This window comes from Monodelphis domestica, chromosome 6, assembly GCF_027887165.1.
Source record: "Monodelphis domestica isolate mMonDom1 chromosome 6, mMonDom1.pri, whole genome shotgun sequence".
In the NCBI taxonomy this organism is placed as follows: domain Eukaryota; kingdom Metazoa; phylum Chordata; class Mammalia; order Didelphimorphia; family Didelphidae; genus Monodelphis; species Monodelphis domestica.
The window spans coordinates 267,408,797-267,436,288 of NC_077232.1; the positions used below are offsets into that span (position 1 = coordinate 267,408,797).

General features: G+C 35.9%; 1 protein-coding gene across 14 annotated transcripts in view; it reads right to left on the reverse strand.

Annotated features, from left to right (window-relative positions):
* PTPN13 (protein tyrosine phosphatase non-receptor type 13) overlaps positions 1-27,492 on the reverse strand; it is a 243,455-nt gene that overhangs the window by 203,683 nt on the left and 12,280 nt on the right. For all 14 annotated transcript variants that reach the window (XM_056803189.1, XM_056803186.1, XM_056803185.1 and 11 more), the window contains exon 2: positions 8,762-8,881. In XM_056803189.1, the coding sequence (XP_056659167.1) occupies positions 8,762-8,876 (115 nt within the window). In that variant the 5' untranslated portion in view covers positions 8,877-8,881. The remainder of the gene's footprint in view (positions 1-8,761; positions 8,882-27,492) is intronic.

Genomic DNA, 27,492 nt, shown 5'->3' on the forward strand with positions numbered 1-27,492 from the left:
ATCTAATTAATCAGTTTTGTTGAATGCTTGCTCTCTCTCTGCCTCTGTCTCTCTCAAACACACACATCTGGGTTCTTTTTTTTTTTTTTAAACCCTTACCTTCCATCTTGGAATCAATACTGTGTATTGGCTCCAAGGCAGAAGAGTGTTAAGGGCTAGGCAATGGGGGTCAAGTGACTTGCCCAGGGTCACACAGCTAGGAAGTGCCTGAGGCCAGATTTGAACCTAGGACCTCCCATCTCTAGGCCTGGCTCTCAATCCACTGAGCTACCCAGCTGCCCCCAGAACATCTGAGTTCTTAGCACATCTAAGTGCCTTATAAATTGCTTATTGATTGACTAAAAAATCAATCTGTAGACACAACAAAATAACTCACAACAACATATAAGCAATATAAAAAAAATGGATATTAAGTATTAAAGTTTTTTTAAAGAAATTTTAATTTTTTAGAAATTTTATTTAGAAAGAAATTTAGAAATTTTAAAGAAATTTCTAGCTTAAATAGTTACAAGACAACTGTGGTATGCTGGGGTTTTTTGCTGAGGTTTCTGATTATGTTAAAAATCTTATCTTTATAATGTAAACTATAATTAAAGTATAATTTGGTGTGAGATATAAGCACCACATATTTTTCTTGCTTAATTTTGGCTCCATTTCCAATTTGTTTTCAAGTTTTTTACTTGTTCAATTCTTCTTCTTTTTTTAATCCTTACCTTTCCTCTTAGGATCATTACTGAGTATGGGTTCCAAGGCAGAAGAGTGGTATGGATTAATCAGGATTAAGTGACTTGCCCAGGGTCACACAGCTAGGAAGTGTCTAAGGCCAGATTTAAACCCAAGACCTCCAGTTTGTGAGCCTGGCTCTCAATCCACTGAGCCATTTAGTTGCCCCCTACTTGTTCAGTTATAAAATTTTTCCTACCAATCAGTAAAACATTATTTAAATCTTCTTTTATTCCATCAAAAAAAATAATAATCTCAGCATCTAAACATGTCCAAACAATACTTTGAAACCACTGGAATTCTATAAGGGTTTCAGATCAGTGAGGAATCTAGTAGTTTTTATTTTGCTGTGTTAACTGCCAGATTCTTGAAGAAATTCCAGACTGTAGCTTAAAACAAAACCCTTATTTTGTTTGCAAACAATGCTGACAATGCAAACAATGTGCTTCAGAAAAACTGATTCTTAGAGGAAAGGCCAGCAAGCAGGAAGGTGGAGTTTTGGGAACAGAGACAATTTGATGACCTTTGATTATTTCTCTGGTAACTAATCTCTCATAAACCAATTGACCATAGCAGCTGGCATCAGGGAGGGAATAACAGCATTTTCAATAGAATTTTCAAAGTAAAAAAACATCTGAATTTTGTGGGGTTTTTTACCACTCATCTTAGGTCCCTTCTCACTGAACTCTTCAGATGTGCACACACATATATTCCTCTGATATAATAAGCCTCTAGGCTCCTGTTAAAGAGTTGCAAGGTTGGTGGGGGTAGGGGGTGGGCAGGGTTTAGTCTCTTCTAATCTCCCTTTCCATTCCCTTTGCTACAAGAAAATCCAAAAAGAACATTAAACAATATATTATTGTGGGTCTGCATTTCCTAGAGAGCAGGTAACAATGAAATTCTTTAAGCTAGCTACAGTATCTATTACATTAGGCAAACTTCTTACACTACCTGCACCTCCCCCTCCCACTAGCCTTTGCTGATCTCATCAACTCTCATGGTTTGTAGATAACTAGATTTGTATATCTAGCCTTAGTCTCCCTCCACAGTTAAATTCCCAATCCTAGTTCATTTATTCAACAATTTAAGTTGGGCAAAACACTTTACATATCTCTAGACTTATCCTCCAAACTTTTCTATTTCTGTTGATGAATTAATCATATTTCCTGTTATCCTGGTTCATGATTTCAGAGATATCCTATAGTCCTCACTCTTCCTTATCCACATATCCAGTCAGTTGCCATGAAAGTCCCATCTCCCATCACTATAAACTATTGACATTCTTCCATGGGGAAAAAAAACAAACAGTTTTATCAGTATTAGGGTGATGGCTAAGCATATACATGGACAGAGGACATGGGTATGAATTGACTATGATGGGATGATACTTTTAAAAAAATTGGGGGGCAGTTAGGTGGCTCAGTGGATTGAGACTTCTTAGCTGTGTGATGCTGGGAAAGTCATTTAACCCCATTGCCTATCCTATACCACTCTCTTCTGCCTTGGAACCAATACATATTATTGATTCTAAGACAGTAAAAAAATTTTTTTAATAAAAATAAAAATGAGGGGTGAGAAAGATGGATACATTGGGAGGAGGAAGGGAAAGGTAGAATGGGTTAAATTATCTCACATAAAAGAGAAATAAAAGCTTATTCAATGGAGGGGAAGATGGGGGAGTAGTAGTGGGCAACACTTGAACCTTACTCTCATTGAAAATAACACACACTCAGATGAGAAGGAAGTAGAAGGGAAGAGAATAGGGATGGGATGACAGAAGAGAGGATGGACTGGGAAAGGGAAAGTCAGAAGCAAAATATCTTCGAGGAGGCCCAGGGAGAAAGGAGAATGAGAAAAGGATAAATGAAGGGGCGAGGGGGCGCAGTGCAAGGAAACAGGATAGGTGTAGCTGACCAGAAGTTACAAAATATTCTTACCTGGGTTGACCACCTGAAAGAGAAGCTGGGGACTCTGGGACTGAGGGAAATATGGCTTGATGGGTTTAAAGATTAAGATAGGGAAGACAAAGAGAGGGTAAAGAAAATAACAAAAACTCAGGGTTCTTCAGAATAACTTCCAGTCTGTCCATTGCTCCTCTAATGGTATGATAGTGAACTACAAATGAATTCAGTTTTACTGAGGTTTCAAGGAATGGGGAAAGGGAGATAGTTAAAGTGACATGAGAATTTAACATCAGCTTGGTAAACGACCACAAAATGAAAGATGGAGGCTAAGACAATGTAGTAGCCAGCACCCAGCCCAGAGGTTCATTTGATCTTTAGACTACAGGTATGGGGAGGACACAGAATATCACAAGATATGAGTCCCAATTCATCTCAATGATCCAGAAATCAATTATGTGAAATATTAGAAATATATTCATAAAGTCTGATACATGAGTACATTGCTCATAAGAGTCAGCTACTGAATTCATCTTTAATATTTTCATGATTTGTATATATCTGGAACCCCACATAGGGAATAGAATGGAGGGAAATACATGTTAATCATAAGTGAAAAAAATTCACAGTAATTATCTTTTATAAAGGCCTCATTTCTCACTATACATAGAATTGAGTTGAATTGTCACAAATACAAGTAATTTCTTAATGGATAAGTGGTCAAAGGATGTGAAGAGGAAGTTTTCAGAGGGAGGCATAAAGACTGTATATAGTCATATGGAAAAAAATGCTCTAAATTGCTATTGATAAGAGAAATGCAAATTAAAACCACTCTGAGATAAGACCTCAGATATATCAGTTTTCAGACCTCACATCTATCAGTTTTAAGAAGACTGGGAGAAAAGATGAGTAGAAACCAATGGTCTAAAATTCTTTTTTGTTGTTTTTCAGTCATTCTGTCATGTTCGACTGTTCATGGTCCTTTGGACCAAGGCACACAAAGCCCTTATAATGCTTTACTATCTCCTGGTCTGTCCAACCTCATGTTCATTGCTTCCATGATACTATTTATCTCATTCTCTTGCCAGCCCCTTTTCCTTTTGCCTTCAATCTTTCCCAACTAAAGGGTCTTTCCATTGAGTTCCCTAAAAACTACGATCCCCAGCAAAATGATAATTCTGAGCACCCTACTCACTTCCTGATGACACAGACAGGATATAAATTTGGTGTAGCCTGGCCTTGCATGCTTTTTCCTTCCTGTGATGGCTTTGGTGGACAGGAATTTTTGAGCAGGTAGAAAAACTTGGTCACATGGTTCTATTTTATCAAATAATAAACTTTATAAAAATAATACTTGAAGTATTGCACATTAATTTAAAACCTGTAGTATTTAAGCTTCAGCTTCAGTAGTTGTCCATCCAATGAATAGTTCTAATCAGTTTTTAAAACGACTGATTTGATCTCACTGCTGACTCTCAAAAGATTTCTTGAGCCCAACAACAGTATTCAACTATCTTTAAAATTCAGCTCTCATAGACATATTGCTACTAGAAAAACCATAGCTTTCACCATATGGATCTTTATTAATAAGGTGATGGCTCTGCTTCTTAATGTGCTCTCAAATTCACTATAACTTTCCTTCCAAGAAACAAGTGTCTTTTAATTTTGTGGTTGTAGTCACCATCTGCAGTAATCTTTGAGCCCAAGAATGTGAAATCTGACACTGCTTCCATTTCTTCTCCCACTATTTACAAAGAGGTGATGAGACCAGTTGTCAAGATCTTTAGGGTTTTTTTTCCATGATGAGCTTCAAGCCAGTTTTTATACTCTCCCCTTTTACCCTTAGCAAGAGGTTTCTTAACTCTTCCTTACTTTCTGTTCTCACAGTGGTATCATCCACACATGAGATTATTGAAGTTTCTCCCAACCGCCTTAATTCTAGTTTTGGATTCATCCTGCCTGACATTTTACATGATATACTCTTCATGTAAGTTATATAAAAAAATACAGCATTTGTTCTATTCCTTTCCCAATCTTAAAACAATCAGTTGTTTCCTATTCAGTTCTAAGTCTTGCTTCTTAATTCATTTACAGGTTCCCTTGGATGATCTGTTATTCCCATCTCTTTGAGGACTTGTCACATTGAAACAAAAATCAAATCAATAAGTATGCCAGGAGTACCAACAATGAAGTATGCTTCCCAACTCACTTCAAAAGTGGTAGACTATACACAAATATTGAGACATACTTTTTCAGATATTGTCTATGTTTTGACTTGGTTGTAGTTATTTGCTACCAGGGGAAAGTCCTTTTGAGGGGTCTGAGTCAGTAGGAAGTGAAAGCAACATTTAAAGAAGGAAAGGGGGAGAATGCCTATCAATTGCAGAATGTCTGAATGAGTAATGATATAAGATTATGATGGAATACTTTTGAACTATAAGAAGTGCTGAAAGGGATAGTATCAGAAAAACCTGGGAAGGGTTACATGAACTAATGCAATGAGAGCTGAGCAGAATCAGCAGAACATTGTACACAGTAATTGCAATAGTTTAAGGATGATTAACTATGAAAGACTTAGCTACTCTGATTAAGATAATGAAAATCAATCTATGCCAAATGTCCCATATTACTAATAATTTGAGTAATGCAAATTAAACAACTCTGAGGTTCTTCCATATTACATTGATCACATTACAAAGATGTAAAAAAAAGTGTTATTTTCAATAGCATGTTTTAGAATTGTTTGATGTTCTTTTCCTTTTTTGTGATTCTTTATAAACACTGTGGTACCTTTACACACCTTGAGTTTAATTTGTTCCAGGGCCAAGCTTGTAACTCAATTTGCTCTTATGCCAAATCAAATTTCTCCATTTAAATTAATGGAAATGCAATTAATCCATTCTAGCTCCCCCCCAAAAAAAATTTCTTTTATAAGATTTTAAACAAGAAAATGTAGTTTAAAAATAACAAATAGATATATTTCTAGATAATAAGAATGTAAAGAAATAAACTTGCTTATGGAATTATTTACCTTCAAGGTCAAGCAAAGATGCTGGCAGAGAAAAGTTTTCATTTCATGCACTAGCTTAACATAACCTACTCTTTACACAGACATCACTACATTTAAATGCAAAATTGACCTTACACATTATGTATGTAACTTTATTGCTAAACTTAATTGTTATTTTTTTACTTTACTTATCATACTGTTCTTCATTGAATTTTGGCTGTTTTGCCACACTTGCCTCGATTTCACTTAGAGGCCATTTCAACAAAAACCTTTCCATGGAAGTTTATTTCTTCCTCTCTTTCAGAACGTTTTGATAATGTGTGAAATAAGCATCATTACAAAGCTCCAACACACAACTTGTTGCAACTTTTTATGGATGTGTCTTTTCAATAAGCTTTAATTTTTCTGAAACCTCAATATTTCCCGATTACCTCATCTACCTCAGACTCCTCCCCACTAACTTCCTGCAAAACCTCCATATGCTGCTACTCTAACTCCTTCAATTACTCCATTATCAAGACCCATGGTTAAAAGTTAATAAATTTGCCCACATGTGGGAAGCCATCATACCCCCCCCATCTGTGTGACAGAGTCACAGTTGGGGAAATGGAGACTGCAAAGCAGCCCCCAGAAAATATGACACCCATGGAACTTTCTCTATATGACTTCTTTCTCTAACTTCCCTTACTAATGTAATTGTTATGAGAGCAAATACATACATGTCCCACTTTAACCCCCTTGGAATAGTATCCCAAAAAGATTACATTCACAGAATTAAAACCCAAAGATCACTACCCATTACCCTTCCTTTCTTTCTCTTAGCAGAGGTACATTCAGAGGCCCCATACCAAATGTTAGCCAAACACGCAAGCCTCAATCCATCATTCCTCTGAAACACAAGTTACAGACACACTTTGCTGGTTTGTTATGTTTACCATAACCAAGCAACTTTGCCAGGTGCTTGAATGAAACACAAGAAAAATGCAACTTGGAAATTGAGGAAATTCCAATTCTGGTCTACTTTGTTACCCTCTAACCCTGTACCTAGCTACAAAATGTTTTATTACTCATCTCCTAAGTAATTGTGATTGATTGTGAAAGCTGATCAAAAACAACAATGATTCTACTAGCTGGTCATCCCATAGGTCAGGGGGAACTAACCTCCAGATCATCCTGTTTATGTCATTCATCTATTTCTGTTATAGCAACAATGTTGAATTGACTATCTCCTTAGGCTTAACGTTTGTTGTTAGGTTCTATGGAAACACATATGTTGAGAATGAAATTGTGTGCCAGAAAAGTATGTACTCACTGGACCTATAAAATAAATGCAAACCCTGTGTGATGCCTAAACACAGGATTGAGCATACAGTCTCTCAACACTTATTCAACTGACTGCCACACCTAGACAGAGGACCCTAAACCTTGAGAGACCACAGCCTCAGCTCTCTAAACCCAAAAAACTGATAATGAAGCCAGAAATAAAGAAAACAAAAGCAATTCAATACAGATACTCTCACAGCCAGATAAGCACTAAACTAAACAAGACAGCCTGCTGTAACTTGTGAAACCAAACATTTAGCAGGCTATCTAGTGGAGGGTGGCAGAAGTTCATGATGTGACTTAAAGGTGCTTGTGTATCAAAGTACCACTATATATTTCTATCATTAGATATTTCCCTATTATATGTAAAAAAAAATTAGCATTAATTTTTGACATTTTGAACTCTAGTTTTCTCCATCCTTGCCCACCACCCAGAGAAGGCAAGCAGTTTGCTATTGATTATACATGTGAAGTCATGGCAAATGTAATTCCATTAGCCACACTGCAAAAGAAAAAGTCAAAAAAAATTTTTTTCATCATGGATCCTTTGGAATTGTCTTATATCTCTTGTTATAGCAGACCCTACACATGTGAAAATCTTAACGAATCATTTCATAACTTTTGCTGTGGCCCTCAGCTGACTGACAAGGGAATATATTTATGGCAACACTAGAATAGTCTGTTAGTGGAGAAGATGTGTGATCATTTTGCCTATTTTCTAATCAGTGAAGTTTACAAAAAAATGATTTTTTTAAACCTTTACCTTCCATCTTAGAATCAATACTGTGTATTGATTTCAAGGCAAAAGAATGGTAATGACTAGGAAATGTGAGTTAAGGGACTTGCCCAGGGTCACACATCTAGTGTCTGAGGCCAGATTTGAACCTAGTCTTTAAGCCTGTTTTTGACAGTCTCTTGAAAGACTCCACTGTAAGATCATCTTCAAATAAGTAGCCATCATGATTTTATTCTGACTCCTCTTTTTTTTGTCTATACTCTTTCTCAGTGATTGCAACAACTTTCTTGAGTTCAAATTATCATGCATTCCCAAATCCAATTATTACCTGAACTCTAATCTCCTAACCAGTTGTTTTCATTTTTATCTCCAGTACTTAGCCCAGTGTCTTGCACATAGTATAATCACTTTAAAATAAATAGGTAATCTGGCTTCATATACTTTCTAGATGTGTGATACTGAGCAAGTCATTCATCTTCTATTGCCTAGCCCTTATTGCTCTTCTGCCTTGGAAGCAATAATTACCTAGTATGGACTCTAAGACTCTAAATAAGGGTTTAAAAAAATTTTTTTAATTGTATGTTGTCAAACATGAAATGTACTGGTTAGTTTTGCCAAACTGTTGCTAATCGAGTTTTTAATTTAAAATTTTAGTTTTTACTTTGATATTTTTTTATAATTTTGATACTTCAAAATTTGAAATGCTTAATCTTTTAGAAAAGATAACTTAATAGAAGTTACGGCATATATTTGGAAATAAATGATATAAAAAATACATATATATATATAGAGAGAGAGAGAGAGAAACAAACTATGTTCAACAAATGATTAAATTCATTCCCCTCCTTTAAGTAGAACCATGAAAACTAAAGGTACAGAAATAGTATCTAAGGCAAGTTATCTAACCCACTTATTTTGTCAAAAAGCTTTGCATAACCATTTTGTTACAAGTCAGTGTTCCTATCCAACTGAATAGGAAAGGAAGAAAAGATCGTGGAGCTAAAAAACAAAAGGCAAAAAAAAAATTTCCCCTAAGTTATGTTTGATACTTTGATAAACAAAGAATACCTTTTCTGAATAATTCCTGAAGACTTTCGGCACTTTGACTTAATACAGCCCATATTTCTTCCTCTTGCAGTGGTCCTCCTCGAACCTCCAAAGCCTCAGCTAATGACACATGCATATTATCTAGAAAAGAAAAATAGACAATTTTCACAACTGCCCTACAACTACATTGTCTTTTTAATAAGTAAAAGCTCTACTAAGTGAGTCAATGAATCACCAAAATTTCAAATCTAATTAAACATCAAAAACCAACATAAATATATAATGGAAAGTATAATTATGTACATAATTATAGTTACAATTTTTTAAAACTTTTTGACTTGCCCAGGGTCACATAACTAGGATGTGTCTGAGGCCAAATTTGAACCCAAGATCTCCCATGTGTAGGCCTGGCTCTCATCAGCTGAGCCATCTAGTTGACCCTAATAAATATCTATGTTGCTGGGTTTTTTTTTTTAATTTTATTTAGTCAATTTAGAACATTATTCCTTGGTTACAATAATCATATTCTATCCCTTCCCTCCTCCACCTTTCCCGCAGCCAACTCGCAATTTCACTGGATATTACGTGTCCTAGATCAGAACCTATTTCTATGTTGTTGATGTTTGCATTAAGATGATCATTTATTTTTTTTATATATTTATTTAGTCAATTTAGAACATTATTCCTTGGTTACAATAATCACATTATTTTCCTCCCTCTCCTCCCCCTACCCTTCCCACATTGGGTATTACTTGTGACCTTGATCAGATCCTATTTCCATGTTGTTGATGTTTGCACTAGGATGTTCCTTTAGAGTCTAATCCCCAACTGGAACAACCTCCAGGAAGTGATGCAGAGCAAAAGGAGCAGAACCAGAAACCAACAACATGGAAATGGGTTCGAATCAAGGACACATGTGATACCCAGTGGAATCATGTGTCGGCTATGTGAGGGGTGAGGGGAGGAGAGGAAAAGAAAATGATCTTTGTTTCCAATGAATAATGTTTGAAAATGACCAAATAAAATAAGGTTTAAAAGGGGAAAAAAATAAAAAAATTTTAAAAATAGAGTCTACATCCCCAATCATATCCTTATAGACCCATGTAATCAAGCAGTTGTTTTTCTTCTGTGTTTCTAATCCCACAGTGTTTCCTCTGAATGTGGATAGTGTTTTTTCTTGTAGATTCCTCCAAGTTGTTCAGGATCACTGCATTGCCACTAATGGAGAAGTCCATTACATTCGACTGTGCCACAGTGTATCAGTTTCTGTGTACAATGTTCACTTGGTTCTGCTCCTCTCACTCTGCATCAATTCCTGGAGGTTGTTCCAGTCCCCATGAAATTCCTCCAGTTCATCATTCCTTTCAGCACAATAGTATTCCATCACCAACATATACCACAATTTGTTCAGCCATTCCCCAATTGAAGGGCATCCCCTCATTTTCCAGTTTTTTGCCACCACAAAGAGCTATGAATATTCTTGTACGTGTCTTTTTCCTTATTATCTCTTTGGGGTTGCTGTTGTTAATGAATACTTTGGTTTTTTTTTTAAACTTAAAGTATTTTTCCATGGTTACATGATTCATATTCTTTCCCTCCCCCCTTCTCAACAAGCAATTCCACTGGGTTATACATGTTTTATCACTCAATGTTTATTTCCATATTATTCATTTTTTAATAGAGTAATCTTTTAAAAACCAAAACCCTGGGGGCAGCTGGGTAGCTCAGTGGATTGAGAGTTAGGCCTAGAGATGGGAGGTCCTACGTTCAAATCTGGCCTCAGACACTTCCCAGCTGTGTGACCCTGGGCAAGTCATTTGACCCCAATTGCTTAGCCCTTACCATTCTTCTGCCTTGAAACCAATACAGAGTATTGACTCCAAGATGGAAGGTAAGGGTTTAAAAAATAAATAAATGAAGGAATGAATAAGTGAATAAATAAATAAATAAATGAATGAATAAATAAATAAATGAAAGCCAAAACCCCATATCCAATACCCATATAAAGAAATGATAAATCAAATGTTTTCCTGCTGCATTTCTACTCCCACAGTTCTTTCTCTCAATGTGGATGGCATTCTTTCTTATAAGTCCCTACCTAACAAATATCTTTTTAAAACCACAGTTTGACAATAAAGAAACAGGCTCTAGGACCATAGGTGTAGCACTATAAAGGGTCTTCAGAAGACTGTATGGCAAGTCTCCAAAAATTTTAGATGAGGAAACTAAGGCCCAAGAAAGCTAAAAATATTAGCTCAATGTAGCAGAAAAACTCTAAGAATTTTCATATGAAGAATTCAAACATAACCTCTTCAGAGTAATACTTCCAGCTGGATTGACTGAGCAAGCTACAAGGTCCCACACATCTATTCCAATAAAACCCCAAATTTTTCACTAGACTGTGATCAGAAATCCCAAGTAGAAACAGCAATGACTTCTATCACTAGAGTTACCAAAAAAGAAGTCATCCAATATTCTTCAAGTAATATGAAAGTAGGATGCCCACAAAGACAATGCCAAGAAAGGTAAACAAGCCCTTTGCCTCCCAGTAATACCAGAAAAGGGTCATAGTCACATATCTGTATAAGGGTCTTGACAGCATAGAAGGACAACAGCAATCAATGCAAGCCAGTCAGTCAGCAGAAAAAACAAAAAGGATTCCCTCACTGAACAGAGGTCAATGGTACCTCCATGACCTAGAACAGTTATGGCAAACTTATGGCACAGGTGCCAAAGATGGCATGCGGAATGCTCTTTGTAGGAACATGGCCTCCCCTGACCAGTTCATTACTAGAAAGGCAGAAGGACTTGGGTAGAAATGAAATGCCTTCTCCCCCTCTCCATAGCATAGAGCCTGACTATTTTTTCACATTATACACTCCTCTGCCCAGTAGCCCAATGGGAGCATACAGGGGAGAAGGTGATTACAGGTGGCAGAGCTGGAAGGTAACAGAGAAGTTGGGCCACTCCCCTCCCCACTTCTATACTAATAGAGGATATTCTTCTTTCACCTGCCCTTTCTCCCAACAGCCCAAAGCGAACTCTTTCACCTTCCCTTGTGTGAGATAAGGAGGATGGGGGCATGCCCAGCCTATTGTGGGGAGGGGCTCAGCAAAGGGTCTCTAGGGGTCGGGCACAGCACTTGGACTACAGGGGTGGAGTTGGGGTGGGGCCTGGCACTGTCTCTAAAAGTTTTGCCATCACTGCCCTAGGGGGTCATAACATTAGGAAGGGGAGATAAGCATAGGAAATTAAGAGACCTTGAGAGAGAGTAAGGCACATCATCCCATCCGAAAGCACAACAGATTGCAGAGTCTAAATTGTGACACAAAGCTATAATTCAGGAAATAAAGCGGAAGAGATGAGTATATCAAAGAAAACAAGAACCACTATATAAAAATTATTGTAAAACTAGAGAATTCCCCCCAAATAATAATTCTGTAACAACTGGAAGCCAAGATTCAAAGGAAACTATTATTTTCCATAAATATATGGCAAGAATACATAGAAAGGGAAAACAAGAGATGAAAAATGAAATGAAAGCTCATAAGGAAAGAATTAAAACAATAAAAGTCCAGTAACAGTCTTTGAAACTAGGATAGAGTTAACATTAATAAGGAAATTAGAATATAATCAAAAGATTAAAAAAACTGAATCATGAAATGTGATTTTTTTAAAATCTGGAGAAAAGGTGGAAGAGACTTTAAGAGATAATTTAATAATCATTGGACTATCTGAAAACTACTATTTAAAAATAACCTCAAAAATTAGACATTGTATTTTTAAAAAGTATAAATAAAAACAGTCCAGATATGTTAGAATCAGATGGCAAAATATAGAAAAAAAAATCATGAAGGAAACATCAGAAGGTAAAGTCCATTAATGTCATAATCCAAATCCAGAGTACTCATATCTACTACAAAAAAAAAAAATACATTAAGCACTAAGAAAGAAGCAGTTCAAGTATTAAAGAATCACAGTCAGGATAATACAAGACCTTCTCTAAACACAAAAAAAGGGAGTTTAGGATACAATATGCCAAAAGGCAGAAGAGATGCTTGCAACCAAGAATAACTGACACCTGGTAAATCCAAGGTTACAGAAAGGGGTAGGAGAAACACATTTTTAATGGAACAGAAGATCCTGAAGATTTTCTGATTAAATGACCAATATTTCTTTATAGTAATTTTGAAATACAAACATAAAACATATTTTTAAAAACCTAGACAGGTCATTTTTTTGGAGTAACTGTTGGAGGCTGTGTTTCTGTATATATGTATGTGTGTTTTTAAACATTCTGAGGGAGGTAAAGAAAAAATTTTCAAAACCTCAATGATGTTAAAGGGTATTAAGAGAGTTTAACAAGAAAAAAAAAAGGCATGGGAGAATACATCATTGCAGGAAGGACAAAAAAAGGGGGTAGCATTTGCTATGTGTGAATTCTGTGGGGAAAAAGATGGGTTTAAAAAGTATATAAAAGGGGCAGTTAGGTGGCTCAGTGGATTGAGAGAACCAGACCTAGAGGCAGGAGGTCCTGAGTTCAAATTTTACCTGAGTTTCAAATTTACATAAACACCTCCTAGGTGTGTGATCCTCAGTAAATCATTTAATTGCCACTGACCTACCTCTTACCTCTCTTCTGGCTTGGAACCAATACACAGTATTGATTCTAAGATGGATTCTAAGATTTTTTTAAGTATATAAACATATAAGAAGGAATAGAGGGGGAAAGCCATAAGATAAGCCTTATCTGAACTGGTCAAGAAAGGTAGAAAATGAAATGCTTATAAATTGGGAATGACTGAACAAATTGTAGTACATGGATGTATTATTGCACCATAAGAAATGATGTAAGAATTGCAATGAATCCTAGGTAGTATGAACTGATGCTGAGTGAACAAAACCAGAAGAAATTTTATGTAAGGATGACACCATAAAGAAAAAACAATTCTGAAAAACAAAAGGACACTGATCAATGTAATGATTATCTCCCATTAATAAGACTGGGGTCTCACAGGTCTTCAAAATCATCATCCAGTCCATTTTCAGGTTGGAACTGAGGCCAAGACGAGTTAAATAACTTATCCAAGGACATATAAACAAATGGCTGAGTCAGAACTTGAATCCAGATCCTGTGACTCCAGAATCACTTCCCTTCTTGTGCTATACCAACACTACAAGAGTTGTTCTCTATTTGTTTAGTGGAACTTGCTAGATTTTAGGACACAGGTCCTGGGTTCAGGTTCCAGCTCTGTCCCTTCCTACCTCTGAGACCTTAGTTGCCTGACTCTCTGGTTCCTCAAAATGAGGACCTGCAGAGCCATGAGATTAAAGCAGCAGAATAAAAAGAGCCAGTAGCCCAGCAAACAAGTACTCTGGCACAACCTGTGCCCAAAGAGCTAGAGAAAATGCCCCAGGCTGAATCCTAATCATGAAATCCAAGAGGAAAAAAAAAAACCTAAAATGAATCTTATGTCTAGACCAGAAGAGTAGAAAGAGGCAAATGAAAGACTGTAAATGAAAGTGGGTCTAGCCAGGGGTCTGCCCTGTGGAAGATTTTAGCCCACAGAAACTGAAAGAGGTAGAAAGCTGTAAGCCAGGGCAAGAAGATGCCCCAGACTTGAAAGGAGGACTCTGTTGATGTCACTAACTACACAGTGCCAGGGCAGACTGAAGACTTGTACCAGAGTGGTGGTCCAGAGTGAAGTGTGATCCCGAAGGAACAAGTTTGGAAGCAGAGTAGCTATGTTCTAACCTAAGGATTGAAAGTCCCAGGCTTTGTCCCAGTCTGAAGCCTGCAGTGGAAAAACCAGGACAGGATTCACAGACCAAAGGGATTCTTCTTCAGTTGTCAGTTCAGTGGAGGATTTAGGGGTGGGGAGGTGAAGGATGGAAGTGAGGAACAAATATTACCTACGTGCCAGATAACTGTGTTAAGCATTTAATATCATCACAACAACTCTCTGAAGTAGGCATTATTAATATGAACTTTTTACACTTCAGGAAACTAAGGCATCAAGTGACTTGGAAACATAGAAAATAATAATCAGAGGTCAGAAGTAAAATCTCCAACTCCAAGTATGGCAACAGTTTTGCTCAAAGTCAAACCCAGGTCAAGAACTTCCAGACCAATCCTCCTTGTCTGTTCACCAAACTTTTCGTGTATCAGATCACTTTGAGAGCATGAAAAGCTTGCAAGTACCCAGTCTATATAGCCTGAAGATCCTGGCATAATATAATACTCAACATATGAAGGAACTAACAGAAGCATCCGAGAAGATAAAAGTTTGGACTAGATATGTGGCCCCAGGAGTGTGTAGAATCCATACCCAAAACAAAGTATTAATCCAGGAAGTAGGGTATGAGAATGAATAAACTAAAATGGAATCCCAACATAAATATCTATTATGATGACAAGTAAGATAAAGACACAAACCCAGAAGAGAATTCCAAAACACATACAAGCAAAGGTTCAAGGAAAACACAACTTGGTTGTAAAAGTCCAACCAGAATTCTTAAAAAAGATGAAGTTGTTTTTTTTTAAGAGTCGAAATGGCTTTAAAAAGCAAATGCAAGAACTGAAAGGAAAATTGGAAAACTATGAAAGAACTAGAATGAGAAGTAACAGTTTAGAACAATAAGTATAAAACCTATCCCCCAAAGACAAAAACTCCCTAAAAATTAGAATGAATCAATTAGATGTTAATTATTCTATGAGACAACAAGAAATGTTAAAACAAAGTCAGTAAACACAAAAAGAAGAAGAAATTCTAGAGGTATCTCCATTGCAAAAACAATTGAATTGAAAAAGAAAATAAAAAAGTAATTTAAGAATCACTGGAGAGGGAAGCTGGGTAGCTCAGTGGATTGAGAGCCAGGCCTAGGGATGGGAGGTCCTAGGTTCAAATCTGGCCTCAGACACTTCCCAGCTGTGTGACCCTGGGCAAGTCACTTGACCCCCATTGCCTAGCCCTTACCACTCTTCTGCCTTGATACACAATATCAATTCCAAGATGGAACATAAGGGTTAAAAAAAAAAAAGAATCACTGGACTTCCAACTGGGGATTGGCTGAACAAATTGTGGTATATGTTGGTGATGGAATACTATTGTGCTCAAAGGAATAATGAACTGGAGGAATTCCATGTGAACTGGAACAACCTCCAGGAATTGATGCAGAGCGAAAGGAGCAGAACCAGAAGAACATTGTACACACAGAGACTGATACACTGTGGTACAATCGAATGTAATGGACTTCTCCATTAGTGGCAATGCAGTGATCCTGAACAACCTGGAGGGATCTATGAGAAAGAACACCATCCACATTCAGAGGAAAAACTATGGGAGTAGAAACACAGAAGAAAAACAACTGCTTGATTACATGGGTCTATGAGGATATGATTGGGGATGTAGACTCTAAATGATCACCCTAGTGCAAACATCAACAACATGGAAATAGATTTTGATCAAGGACACATGTAAAACCTGGTGAGAAGGGGTGGGGTGAGGGAAGGGAAAGAATATGATTCTTGTAACCAAGGAAAAATGTTCTAAATTGACTAATTAAATAATTTTTTTTTTTAATTACTGGACTACCTGAAATGCATGTCCAATAAGAAAAACCCAAATCTCAATCCAAATTCAAAATAACTTCAACTCAGGAAAGTGGAATTTTTTTTAAAAAGCATAAAAGAAAACCCAGCTAAAATCCAGAGCTTCTAGGTCAAAGAAAAACGCTGTAAGCAGCCGGAAGGAAAGAATTCCTGTACCAACAAGCCACAGTCAGGAACACATAGAATTTAGAAGGCACCATTATTAATGTTCTAAAAAGCAAAAGGCACTGGCTCACAATCAAAAATAGCTCACCAAAATTTAGTAGAATCCAATTGGGAAAAATGGGAACTTTCAATGAAATTCTAGCTTTCTAATCATTCTTGTTGAAAAGACCAGACCTGAGAATATGAAACCTCAAACACAAATGCAGAAAACCAGGTATATCATGTCCATTATTGCAAATACAATGTAATGAAAATGATATTTAATAAAAGGCTACTTAGAAAAATATTAATTGGAAACCAAAATTCTAAAGAATTTATGGGTCAAAGAGCAAATCACAAACAATAAACAATTTCACAAATCATAATGGCAACAATGACACAACATACCAACATTTTGACATAAGTACATAGAAAATACCAACAAAACTAACTTTATAGGAAAATGTATTTCCCTAAACATCTTTCATCAATAAATGATGACCTTTTTAGATGACTAAAAAGAGCAACAAATTTTAAAACTCCAATTAAACACCAAAACCAAAATCCTGAAAATCAAAGATAATAGTAACAAAATTAAAGCAAAAAACTGAATTAATAAATAAAATGAAGAGTTGTTTTGTTTTGTTTTCAACAGATACATATACAATACAAATACACAACATTTACATAATTATTTCAATATGAACAGGGCACTAGGTTTAGACACAGGAGAAAACCCAGTTAGATAATTCATAGTCTGCCTTCAATAAGGTTTCAAATTGCTAATTCTGAGGAAAATAAAATAAAACAAAACAAAACATTTGTCCAGATCTACCTCTCCCTTAGCAAATCTCTCTTCCTTTTCATAGCTAAATTCTCTAGAAAAAGCTGTGGACATCTGTCTCTACTTCCTCATTTTCCACTCATGTCTCAACCCCTAGCTATCTTGACTTCTTCAAGTGAAACAGGTTTCTCCAAGGAAGAGCTATGATTTCGTGATGACTATGTATACTGAAATTGGTTTTCTTTTTTCCTTTTTCAATAAAGGTGGAGAAGAAAAATAAAAGCTTATTTTTAAATTGTCATATTTTAAAATACATAAAAATATTTTTTAGTTGAATGAACTAATAGGAGAAAGGGAATAAGCATTTACATAGTGCTTACTATGTGCTGGGACATGGAGCAACTAGGTGGAACAGTGAATATAGTGCCAGGCCTGAAGTTAGGGAGATTCAGCTTGCTGATTTCAAACCTGGCCTCAGACACTTATTAGCTGTGTGACCCTGCACAAGTCACTTAACACTGTTTGCCTCAGTTTCCTCATCTATAAAATGGAGAAGGAAATGGCAAATCACTCAAGTATCTTTCCCAAGAAAACACCAAATGTGGTCATGAAGAGTCAGAAACTGAACAACATGCCAGAAACTGTGCTAAGTATTTTATAAATATTATCTCGTTTGATGCTCACAACCTTGTAAGGCAAGTTGCTCTTACTATTCCCAATTTAAAGTTGAGAGAAATGAGACATTTAGTAACTTGCCCAGGGTCACACAACAAATAAGAGTCTAAGGCTGGATATGAGTCTTCCTGACTCCAAGATCAGTGCTCTCCCCTCTCTGGGCCATCTGGTTGCCTTAAATGGAGATTGAAATCAGCAGACCCAGAAGAATTGACACAATAACTACAATAGTATAAAGAAAATTTTGAAAAAGTTTAGCACTGTGGTCAATGTGGCTTACTTCCTGGCAAAAAAAAGTGAGGGGATTGAGGTGGAGAAGATGTTTATAGGCATGGTCAATTTGTTTATTTGTTTTGCTCAACAAAGGAGAATTCCTGGGAAGCAAGGAAGAGTTGGTGGGAATTGATAATAAAACCCCTCCTCCCCCCCCCCCAAAAGAAGAAGAAAATAAAATGAAAAAGCAAAAGGAAACTCCTAAGGGGACACATAGGCAGGGCAGTTTTTTTAAAAAAGTATTATTTTAAGTTCCATATAACTTTTAAAAGTATGTAACATAGTTCATTTGCAGGTAAAATTCCATTTTCTGGGCTCTGCATATTGAAATGTTTGGTGCTCCCCATTTCTAATTGAGTTTGACAGCACTGAAGAAGAAATTGTGCTAGGGAATGAAGAATGACTAAGCCAAAGGGTAAGAAAGCCCAATTCTACAAGTCCTAGTAATCTGATACACTGAACCAAACAATAATACCAAGAAATATATACGTATTCTCTCTGATTTTCTCCATTTAGAATTCCAAGAAGTAATCTGTCATTTCTAAAATTTTGGTCTCCATCAGAATGAAAGAAAACATGGCTCTTTGACCTCTGAAGCAGCAGGAGCCTCTCTTCTGGCTATTTATTTATTTATTTTGAGGGGAAGGGAAGGGGGAGATCCGTATGTTAAAGGAAAAAAACATGTTACTCTTGGGAATACCAATATAATAAAGATAGGATTCTCTTTACCTTTTTCTCTTTTCATACAAACTGACTAATATTTAATGCTTTTGGAAAATATGAATTAAGGCAACACAACTACAAGATTGTTTTTATTAGAGGTCTGAAACAAATTTTAAAAATAAGGTTGTAGATCTAAAGATGTTTTTAAAATGCACATTTTGGGCATTCCTTCTCTCCTTTCCTGACCTCACTCTCCCACACCTCAGCCTAGCAGAAAAAAAAAAATTACTAGCCAGGACATTCTTCCACCTTTTCTTTCCTTCCACTCATCTGGGTCCCCACGATACAGAAAAGTGAAGTAGCTATTCCTTCTCCTTGGATGAGCCAGGAAGTATCAACTACCAACCTTTAGATGAGATGAGGAGGACTATAAGGTCTTTCATCTGCTCTGACACAGATTCCTAATGTTTTCTTGGTCTCATCAATTGCACTGCTAGTGCAGTGATGTCATCTTACCTTCAAATGAACAAAGGAATCTTGGGTCTTGCCATCTACCCTACCAAGGCATTCTAAGATCCTACAACTGCCCTACAGTTAAACTCTTTTCTATATGTTGTGGCCCCAAATTAGAATAAGAGTTCCTTGAGAACAGGGATTAATTCATTGCTTGCCACAAATAAAGACTTAACAAATGCTTTTAAATTCATTCATTTGTAATAAATCTATATTTTCCCTCTATTAAGGACAACTTTGATTTTATCATAATTTATTTTCTGATGCAAAAATTTCAATCTAGAATTTAATTCAACAGATACATATACAAATATACAACATTTACATAATTATTTCAATATGAACAGGGCACTAGGTTTAGACACAGGAGAAAACCCAGTTAGATAATTCATAGTCTGCCTTCAATAAGGTTTCAAATTGCTAATTCTGAGGAAAATAAAATAAAACAAAACAAAACAAAACTTGACTAGATGTGATTTCCATCTATTTTGCTTTTTTATCTAAGGGAACACTTATATAAGATTCATTCACACTGAATATTTAATGGTTTATTAAAATTCACTTATACTATTTCATATTATATAATTATGGCAACAAAAATTAGGTTAATGATTATAAAATTGAAATTATGGTATGACTCATAACAAATCACAGTTTAATGTCAAACTTTGAGTTCAGGGTAACTCCCTTATTTTGCAGGCAACTCAACTCCCTTTTTTGGGAAGTCATGTTTCTCAAGAGTTAGTGATCAGACAGCTTTCATTTTAATTATGCAAAGCTCTTGGGTAACTTTCAAAAATAAATGACTAATATACAAGAGTATGATTCCATGTTAATGAAATTCAGTGTAATTCATAAAGCATTTATTAAGGCACTGTACAGAAAAGAAAAATATCAAGGACTGCCTTCCAAGAGTTTATATTCTAGTTGAAAATTAAGGTATTGTATTCATCCTTATCATTAAAAAAATATAAATGAAACTATTTCAGACCAGAATAATTTGAATAAATGTGCAGCTCTGACACCCAAAATTTATTTGTTCATGCTCTTTCTTGAATTTGTGACCTTTATAAACACAGTTCAAAATATGAGCAAAAAAAAAAATACATATTCACACTAAATCTCTCTATGAGAGATCCCTATATAAGAACTCAACCATTATCTCCTTATTTTTTAGAGAAAAATTTCAATTTCCACTCCTGCTCACCAGCGATTAAACTGAATTTAGCTGGTCTAGTTCTCAGACAACAAAATAAGGCTCCTTTGTCAAGTACACTCAATCCTAGCATGGTTATTTTTTATATAAGTCTATAATATATTCTGTCTTCTGGAAAATCATATTCTGGGGGCAGATAGGTAGCACAGTGGATAGAGAACCAGGCCTGTAGTCAAAAAGACCTGGGTTCAAATCTAACCTTAGACACCTAGCTGTGTTATCCTGAGCCAGTCACTTAACCCCAAATTCTACCCTAGTAACTGATACTAAGACAAAAGATATGGGTTTAAAAAAAGACTTCTCCTCTTGAGGTGATTTAGTAGAGAGAGAACTAAATCTAGAGATGGGAGGTCCTGTTCAAATCTGGCCAGTCACTTAACCCCATTTGCCTAGCTCTTACTGCTCTTCTGCCTTCAAACCAATACTTCAGTATGAATTAAAAGAGAAAGTAATGGATTAAAAAATAAATAAAAGAAAATCATATTCCAACTTCTCTGTTCCTTTATAGTACTGACTGCTAAATCTTTTGGTATCCTGATGGAGGCTCACAAGTACTTAAATTCTTTCTTTCTGGTTGCTTGAAATGTTTTTTCTTTGGTTTGGAAGCACTGGATTCTGACCATAATGTTCCTGAAAGTTTCTGAGTGTCTTATTTCAAGAAATCACAAAGGAAAACTTCCCAGATCTCTTAGAACCAAAGGACAGAATAAAAACAGAGAATTCAGTAGTCATCTCCTGAAACAAACTCCAAAATAAAATCTCTCATTCCCATACATATAAATGCATACACATACATATATAATTACAGTTATAAGTATATAGATATATAGTAGGAATAAATATAAACTTATAAAATCTATTCCCCAATCAAAAGTCAAAAGGCAATTTTCAAAGGCAGAAATCCTCTATCTATTGAATTATGCTGAGAATTCAATTCAACTGACCTTTATAGAATTACTACTATATATGTACAAGGCACTAAATTTGGGAAAAACGAAATTAAATTAGATACAGTTCAGGTCTTCATTAAGGTTAAAATTTGCTAAAGTCTGAGGGAAAGAAAAAACAAAACAAAACAAAATTTTGTTAGTCCTGATTTTAATCTATTTTTGCTTTTCTATCTATGGGAATACTTATATAAGATCCATGCATAATGATTATTTAATAGTTTATTAAAATTCACTAGTATTACTTCATATGACATAACTGTAGCAGCACAATTAATTATTATAAATTCTAATTTTGGCATGACTCAAAACAAATCAAAATTCAATGCTGAACTTTTGAGTTCAGGGTAACAAGGAAGTTATATATATGTAGGTCACTACATATATACAAGGGAGTTAACTTATACTTAAAAGTTTGATATTAAATATATATAAAATTATCTATTAAAATATATGTAAATTGGGGGCAGCTGGGTAGCTCAGTGGATTGAGAGTTAGGCCTAGAGTCCTAGGTTCAAATCTGGCCTCAGACACTTCCCAGCTGTGTGACTCTGGGCAAGTCACTTGACCCCCATTGCCTAGCCCTTACCACTCTTCTGCCTTGGAGTCAATACACAGTATTGACTCCAAGACGGAAGGTAAGGGTTTAAAAAAATAAAATAAAATAAAATATATGTAAATCTATGTCTCTCTCTGTACACTTACACACTTACACACACACACACACACACACACACACACACACACACACACACACCAATAGTCAATGAAAAAAGTTCCAAGTCACTAACAACTGGAAAATGCAAATTAGAGTAAGTAACTCTGAGGCTCTATCTCATATATTCATCAGTTTGGCAAAGTTGATTAAAATTTTTTTTACAAATGTTAGAGGACCTCTAGAAACACAGGTAAATTAATTCATCATTGGTCAAGCCTGGATTGATCCATTCACTCTGGAAAGCTATTAGGAGTTAATACCCAAAAGTTACCACTTAATGAAAAGGAAAATATGTCTAAAAACATTCAAAGAATATCTTTCTTTTGTGGTGGCAAAGAACTAGAAACTAAGGGGGTATATATCAATTAAGGAATGGCTAAACAAATTTTGGAATACTATTGTGCTATAAGAAAAGATGATGGGGTTTTAGAGAGGATTAGGAACACATTTTCAAATAAAAATGACAAGTTATACAGGAAACTATGTAAAAAGAAATGCATACAGGTACCATAAAAATAATATATGAAATAGCAGATCTTTCTATAATTTTTAAAAATCCCTTATCATCTTTCTTAGAATTGATACTAAGTATTGGTTCCTGAAAGAAGAGCACTAAGGGGTAGGCAATTGGGGTTAAGGGACTGACTCAGTCACACAGTTAGGAAGTGTTTGAGAATGGATGTGAACCTAGAACCTCCCATCTCCAGGACTAGCTATCTTCCAAGCCACCTACGTACCCCCTCTTTCTGCTCATTTTTAAACAAAAATTACAATAAGGTGAAAAAGCAGAGTTGGCATAATACAAGCATAGTTTGCCTCCACAATCAGACATTGGCAAGAACTGTTAGTGAAGAGGTCACTGTGTGAATCCTTCCCATGATTCTGATGACAAGGATACTATTACTAAGAAGAGATGAGATGGGGCAGCTAGGTTGCTCAGTAGATAGAACAGCAAGCCTGGTGTTGAGATGTGGCTTCATAAACTTCCTGGCTCTGTGTCCGTGGGCAAGTCACTTAACTCCCAGCTGTCTAGCCCTTATTGCTCTTCTGCCTTGGAAGTGATAGTAGACATCAATCCCAAGATAGAAGGAAAGGGTTTTTTAAAAAGAAGAGATGAGGAGGCTCTCCATTGTACTTCAAGCCTACCAAATGAAACCAAATGGTTAAATGCAGTCACAGAAGCCTGAGGCTATACATTTAAAAGCATTATTCTGAGAAGGGCTCCAAGAGTTTCATCAGACTGCCAAAGCACCACAGGACACATAAAAAGGGATGAAATGCCTGCTTTAAAGAGCCATTAGACTGAGTTCATCCTTGGCAGCAGGAACTACTTTTGGTTTTGTCTTGGTTTTACTTTTGTCTTTCATTGTATCCCCAGCCCTTAACACAATGCTAGCTGACTGACTGACTGATTGGTATTATGTCAATCAGTCTAATCTCATTTTACAGACAGGACTTGCCCCAAACTCACCTGAGTAGTAATGGCCTGGATTCAAAGCCATCAAATCTAATGAACAAGCATTATACAATGCTTTCTGAATAAAGACAATTGGTTCATGTTTTACTCATGTTCTCTTCTACCCCTAACCCCTACCAAAAAAATGAAGCCACAAATAACCTGTAGAGTGGATAGATCTGGCCTCAGACCCGAGTCCTACCTAACACACACTGATAAGGACTTCATTTTACAAGGTCACTTAACCTGTAAGGGATCTAGCTAATGAAGGCTGTAAACTGAATTCTTGGGGAGAATGTCTTAGAATCAATACCATATATTGGTTCCAAGGTAGAACCTAGGTTCTAGAACAGTGCTAGGTTCTAGACAGTGGGGGTTAAGTGACTTACCCAGGATCACATAGGTAGGGAATCTCTGAGAACAAATTTGAACCCAAGACCTCCTATCTCTAGGTCTGGCTCTCAATCCACTGAACCACCTAGTCACCCTCTATGTCTCTCCCTTGTCATAGGATCAGCATTTTCCTGATACACCTTCCTGTTCTAGGGGCATAAAATGTCTAAGCCACATATGTCTGGAGACCTCTCAGACATAGAAGTTGCCTCAGACCACTCAAGTTGCCATACCCTGATGACTTAATGACCAGATACATTTCCAAGCAGAAATGGGTTGGGAATGGGCATGTGCACCTAGAAAAAGCTAAGTACTACTCCATCCTTGTGGTTTATTCTTGCTGTTAGAGCAAATTAAATCTCCTCTTATGTTGAATGTGCATTGCCTTGCCAGTGCCACTTCATTTCATCCTAACACCAAATCTGAACCTATACCACCATCTAGCCACAAAACAATTTGGGGGATGGTTAAAAAATAAGATAGACACATTTAAATAGATTAGGTACACACGATCTAGCAGAATGTTTGATAAACAAAAGGATGCCAAACCCAAAGGTAAAGACTTTCCATTTAATAAAAATTTCTCAGAAAACTAGAGAGCGGGCTGAAAAAAATTGTTTCATAAATGATTCTTAGAATTGTGGTCTAAGACATTTGGGGATCCCAGGAGACTCTTTCAGTGGTTCTGTGAGGTCAAAATTGTTTTCATAATACTAAGATGTTTTTAATTTACATATATATACACAGGCATACATATATGTTGAGTGCATGTGTGTGGAAATCCCACATAAACAAGAATTCCTTTTGATCTGCTATTTTTAAGTGTAAAGATGTCTTGAGACTAAAAAGTTTGAAAAGTGTTAGCTGAGACCAACATATAATCATAAAATCTGAAGGTTGAAAGGGGCTTCATTACCTTCTAGACCAATCCATATATGAAAATGATCTCCACTGTAACATATGGAACTCACAAAAAAGTTTTAAAGGAATACACAATATATTAAAAGTCCTATCATTAAAAAAGAAATTAGAGTATAAATGATAAAAATGGGTTATCACAGAAGATAGAATAGGGAGTTCCAATTATTTTTGAAAATAAAAAGCTTTTCCACAAGCAAAGTTAATTAAAATCAGAAGGGAAACAGTTGGGGGGGGGGGGGTAGGGTTGTAAATCTTTGCAGCAAATTTCTCAGACAAAAACTAATATCCAAATTATAGAGGGAACTGATATGTGTATGTATGTGTGTATATAAATGTATAGGCATAGATACATAGACACATTTATACACATATAAGCCACGCCCAAAAAATAAGTAGTCAAGGGATAGGTGCATATAGCTATCCAAAAGAAATATAAGCTAGAGAAATGCTAATCACAACAACTCTGAGGTACCACCTCACACCTAGCAGAGTGGCCAATATGACAGTAAAGGAAAATAATAAATGTTGGAGGGGTTTTGGCAAAATTGGGACACTAATGCATTGCTGTTGGAATTATGAATTGATCCAACCATTCTGGAAAGCAATTTGGAATTATGCACCAAGAGGTTTAAAAGAATGCATGCCCTTTAACCCTGAAATACCACTACTAGACGTTTGTATTCCAAAGAGATTTTTTAAGAAATGGGAAAAGATCTGTTTGTACAAAAATATTTATAGCTGGGTTTTTTATGATGGCAAAAAACTGGAAAATGAGGGTATGTTCCTCAACTGAGGAATGACTGAATAAACTGTGGTATGTGATAGTGATGGAATACTATTATGCTATAAGGAATGGTGAATCCATGGATTTCTATAAGAATTGGAAAGACTTACATGAACTGATGTGGAGTGAAATAAACAGAACCAGGAGTACATTATACACAGTAACTGAAACATTGAGGGGCGATCAAATTAATTGTCTTTGCTAGTAACAGCAATGCAAAGATTCAGGGCAATATCAAGGGATTTATGAGAAAGAATGCTATTCACATCTAAAGAAAGAACTGTGGGAGTAGAAATCCAGAAAAAAGCACATGATTTGTCACTTGTTTATATGGGTATATGATTGGGGTTTAGGTTTTAAGTGATAATATATGTATAACCCAGTGAAATTGAGTGGAAGAGGGGAGGGAGACAACATGAATCACGTAACCATGGAAAATATTTTAAAATTAAATTTAAAATAAAAAAAGGGACACAACTACCGTCTTTTTAAAAAGCTCTAAAAAGTTAATAAGTACTCATTAAAATTCCATGAGATTCCATCTTATACCTGTGTAAGTAGGATTTGCTCCCCAGAACTCTAAATCCCAGCTTCTCATGTTCCCTCTCACCATAAGTGCTACCGTAGGGAAGATATAGGTTTTGTGTGTGCCCCTCGCTCTCCTTAACCCTGATGACAGTTTGTAGAGGGTGGTGAGGTGAGAGGCAGGAAGAGTTTTACTCGAGTTTTATTTCTATTTCTTTCTTCTTCTACTTCAAGTGATAATTCATAGATCTTATAAAATATAATACTTGGAGTTATTGGATATTAATTTAAATCTTACAACTTATTAAATCAAATATAAAACAAACAAAAAAATGGCCATTGTTGGAGGATCTCTGAGAGAACAAGAAGAATAAAGCACCATTTGTTGGTGGCACTGATAATCAGTGTAGCTATCATGAAAAGCATTTTGAAATTGTACCCCCCAAATTATTAAAAAGTGACTCAAGAGATACTAATAGTAGGTGTATACCCAGAGAAAGGCAAAAGATATATGTACAAAAAACATTTATAAGCAGCACTTTTTTGCTATAATAAAGAATTAGAAATTAAGTAGGTACTTACCAACTGGGGAACGTTTAGACAAATTTAGATATACATCAATATAATGGAATATGATGTGTTATAAAAAAATTAAATATTATCAATTCAGAGAAACCTGAGAAGACTTACATTAACTGAAGATGATTGAAAAATGTATAATCAGGAGAATAATTTACATGGCAACCAAAATAATTTAAAATAAAACTTTGGAAATACTACAGAGTAATGTCTCTGAACAATCTGCAGGCATCCAGCAGAAATACTACAGAACTTGATTAAGGCCGACCCAATGGACATAGTGGCTAACATAAATGCTCACTGATTTATAGGAACATTCCAGCCACCTCATACCTTAATGGTGATGAACTCGAAATGCAGAACAACCCAGACATTTTCAGATATGACCAATGTGTCCATTTCCTTTGTTTGACTATTCCCAATTACAACGGATTTTGTTCTATTTTGATTGACAGGGCAAGAGGGCAGGGGAAGGGATATGTAAGTGGGTAATGATAGAAATGTCAAAAAGGAAAAAAGAGCATCAATAAAATATTGAGAAATAAGTTC